Source organism: Emiliania huxleyi (assembly GCF_000372725.1).
Source record: "Emiliania huxleyi CCMP1516 chromosome Unknown EMIHUscaffold_130, whole genome shotgun sequence".
NCBI lineage: Eukaryota > Haptophyta > Isochrysidales > Noelaerhabdaceae > Emiliania > Emiliania huxleyi.
In genome coordinates, this window is record NW_005201286.1 from 345248 (window position 1) to 349176 (window position 3929).

Genomic DNA, 3929 nt, shown 5'->3' on the forward strand with positions numbered 1-3929 from the left:
GGACGGGCGTGATGGCCCGTGTGGCGTTCGTGAGGGATTGTTTGGGCGCCCTGGCAGCCTCCCCGCCTGCGTGACCAGGCCCGGTTTGGCAGCGGTTTGGGCTGTGTGTGGGCTGGTCGCGGTAGGGGATATAGGGCTTGTTTATGGTCCCACTCACCACTCCCGGCCAACGGGGCCTCGCGGCACGCGGGGCGTCCTCGTTTGCAGTAAAAGGCCTCTGCCATCGCTCAGAGTCCCAATCCATGTGATCATCCGCGCCGCCGCGCCCGAGTAGTCCCCAGATGCGACGTCGTCGGGGAGGGCGTCGTCGCGGGCGCCAACGTCGTCATCCGAGCCCCTACGGCTGTCCAAGGGCACGTCTGGGTGACCAGGGGCGGGGGCCGAGCCGTGAGTGCTCCGCCGGGGCGAGCTTCTGGGTCCATGGGACCGCTGCCGGACCCATCCGAGAGCCTCTCCGGACACGTTCGCTCGATGGCCTAGTTGGCGGCCGATATTCGACGACCAAAGCTCCGGGCGCCGCGGCCAGAGGTCCGCCCACGGCCCCAGGACTCGTGGTGGGTGTGGGGTGTGCCTCACGAGGCGGAGAGGCCGCGTGAACGCCCGTAGAAGCTCGCGAAGTGCGGATTTGGAGCGCCGCGCCGGACCTCCGCCGGGGCCCGCCGGGGCGTCGTATGGGCCTCGGGGTGCCCGAGAAGCTTAGAGGTGCGGTTTTTTTTGCTTGTGTCTATCGGTTCATGTCATGGACCGGCCCTGGGAAGCCTTTGACCGCGCGCGGAGGGTGTTACGGGGCCGTGATGATTTAGCGGGAGGGAAATCGGCTGGTTTGCCCAGTGTGCCCCGCCCAACACCCCTACCCGCCGGGCAGCGCGCCATCCAGATGGCCGCCCCGACCCTCACTTCCGGCTGCGCGCCCACGCTCGGCCAGCAGGGCCGCCGAGCGCATCGCGGCTGTTATAGTTGCAACCCTCATGCCACCCACTCTCGTCGTTCTTCCTCCTGTCGTTTCCTCCTCTGTCGCGTCGCTCTCGTCTGCCTCGTCCTGCGACGCCGCCGCCGCCTGCCTCGATAGACGATAGTTTCGTGGTTGGGTTCTTTTTCGCCACCAAAATTCTTTTTCGCCACCTCCGTCCGACACTATCGAGCCTGTCTGCTGACTGCTGGTTGTCGAGCCTGTCTGCTGGTTGGGAGGCTCGACAAAGAAAGGAAGGGAAACTCCAAGTGCTCCAAATCTCTGAGCGGGCGGATTCTGTGTCGAGAGAGAGATTTTTGAAGACCAACAAGAAATCACGATCCTCACAGTGATTTGGGCTCGGCAGCTTGTTAGCCCTCAGCCGAAGCTGGGGCCGGTCCCGTAGCCGAGAGAGCCCGCGCCGATGAGTTCGACGCGGTCGCGGGGGGCCTTGCGGAGAGGCTGCGGTGTCGTGCAAAAAAAGACAACACTCAAACAGGAATCAAAGGAATGTTGGAAAAAAGAAATCGCGGTACAAACAGAACGTGCCCAGCTCCCCTTTCTCCGTCTCGCGCGTGACCGCGAAGCACAGCACGCACGTGACAAAGTCGCGCGCCGCGATGCCGTTCGTGTTTCCTGCCATCGGCGGCGACCGGGTCGAGGGCGAAATCGGCCACTCAAAACGGCGCGGTCAACCCGGGTATTCCCAGACTGTGCCGAGTCGAGATGGTGCCGCGCTCGAGTGGATGGATGGATCTCGTAGAGCGAGAGGACGAGGAGCGCCGCCCGCGCGCGGGCCGCCGCGGGGAAGAGCGAGTGGCTTGCCGGCGACCACAGCGCCGCCGCCCGCCGGATCAGCGCCACCGCCTCGCCCTCGCCGCGTTTCCTCTGTTTCGTCTACTCCCTGGTTTCGGATCCGTTACGCGCCTGCGAACGCCGAACGCCCCCCCACCTCGTGTCGACCTGCTGAGGGTTGTATTGTCGCTAGGGCACAATGGTTAAGGTCGCAGTCGCATTGGTCGCTTGTGCTGCGGTTGCCTCGGCGTTCTCTGCGGTGCCACAGGCAGGCAAGCCGCACATTGTCCTTATTCTCGCAGTTGACTACGGGCACGCAAATCTGGGCTACAACGCCCGCAAGACCGGCAACAAGCAGCTCATCGCCGAGACCAACACGCCGAATCTGGACGCGCTGATTGATGATGGTGTCTACCTCAGTCAGCACTACTCGTACGCCGTCTGCGCGCCATCGCGCTCATCGCTCCAGAGTGGCCGCTTCGGCTCGCACGTGAATATGTTCAACACGGCGCCAGAGGCAGTGAACTCTGCGGATCCGATCAGCGGGTACGCTGGTATACCCGTCGCGATGACTGGCATGGCAGAGGTACTCAAGTCAGCTGGGTACCGCACGCACGGTGTGGGCAAATGGGACATTGGAATGGCAACTCCGGCGCACTCACCCTTTGGAAAGGGGTACGAAACGTTCATTGGGTATTACCAGCACGCCAACGACTACTGGAACAAGCGAGGCTCGTTCTTAGCGACTGGCGAGGTCGACATGTGTCTCAGCCTGATGCTTGACTTCTTCTCGTACAATGAGACGTACCGCGGTGGTAACCCGAATCCTGGCCAGGTGACAGACTCGTGCAAATGCCAAGAGGGCACCGAAACCGGGTGTCAGAATGGCGGTGACGAAAATACATATCCGTCCTGCTTTGAGGAGACCATCTTTATGAACGCGGCGATGGACAGGATCCGCGCCCACGACACATCGCAACCTCAGCACCCTCTATTCCTTTTCCACTCTTTTCACTTTCTTCACACGCCGCTGGAAGCGCCAATCGCGGCAATCCGTGAGCTCAACCAAACGATCCGTGACAAGGGCGGCGATCCAATTAATTTGGAGAGCCGATTGATGTACAACTCCATGGTGCTGCTCATGGACAAGATTGTTGGCAGGCTCGTGCAAACGCTCGTGGGGAAGGGCATGTTCGAAAATACTCTCCTCGCGTTTCTCTCCGACAATGGCGGGCCAATCTACCTCCCGGCCGGAGCAAACAATTATCCCCTGAAAGGAGGCAAGTGGAGTGACTGGCAGGGGGGTGTGCTTGCGAATGCGTTCATCTCGGGTGGCGTGGTGCCCGCGTCGATTCGTGGAACCGTTCATGCGGGTATCTTCTCCATCGCTGATTGGTACACCACGTTCGCAGAGGTTGCCGGATTGTACGACAATGACGAGATGAAATACCCAGTGTCGCTCGACGACGGTGTGCTCGTAGACCAGAAAGCAAAGGCGGCGAATGATTGGATGGACGCCAACAGACTCGATGAAACAACCAACCCGCGCTTGCCTCCTTTGGACGGAGTCCCGCAGTGGGCAGCAATCCTGGCGGGGCGCGATGCGCGCGATGGGAATCCGATCCACATCTCACCACAGGCTCTGGTTTGGAAGCAAGACGCAGGTCTGCTTAAACTCGTCACCGGCAAACAGTATTTTGGTCGGCACGTGGGTCCAGTGTTCCCCAACTGCTCAACCTTGCAGAGCGGGCAGAACCTACAAGGACCGGCTCGCCAGACCGTCAAGTTTCTGGACATTCAGTACGAGCCCAGCACAAACCAGGAGCAGATCGACACACTCACTTGGACAGAGGACTGCGGTGGCGGCTGCCTGTATGACCTCGCCTCGGATCCAACAGAGAGCAACGACCTCGCCTCGGATCCTGCCTTTGCCGTTGAGCTCGAGCGCATGCAGGCGAAGCTGGCGGCGCTCAACGCCACTCTGTTTTTGCCTAACCGTGGGGATCAGCCATCAACCGCTTGCGACTCCTTCATCAATCACGGCGGCTTCTACGGCCCGTTTATGGCTCTCGAGCAAACATCAGAGACGCACCAGTGGGGCTACGTCCCCGATTTCTACAAGGGCGGAAGTCCACCCTGGCCGCTCGACAGGACCCCAGACGAGGTGCGCACAATGATCAGCATC

General features: G+C 61.2%; 1 protein-coding gene across 1 annotated transcript; it reads left to right on the forward strand.

The window, feature by feature from the left end:
• Positions 1-1943: 1943 nt before the first annotated feature.
• EMIHUDRAFT_226193 (hypothetical protein) lies at positions 1944-3921 on the forward strand (the record flags this gene model as incomplete). Its single annotated transcript, XM_005789038.1, has 2 exons — positions 1944-3838; positions 3909-3921. 2 exons carry the CDS (start codon positions 1944-1946, stop codon positions 3919-3921), a joined length of 1908 nt encoding a protein of 635 aa, XP_005789095.1.
• Positions 3922-3929: the final 8 nt, after the last annotated feature.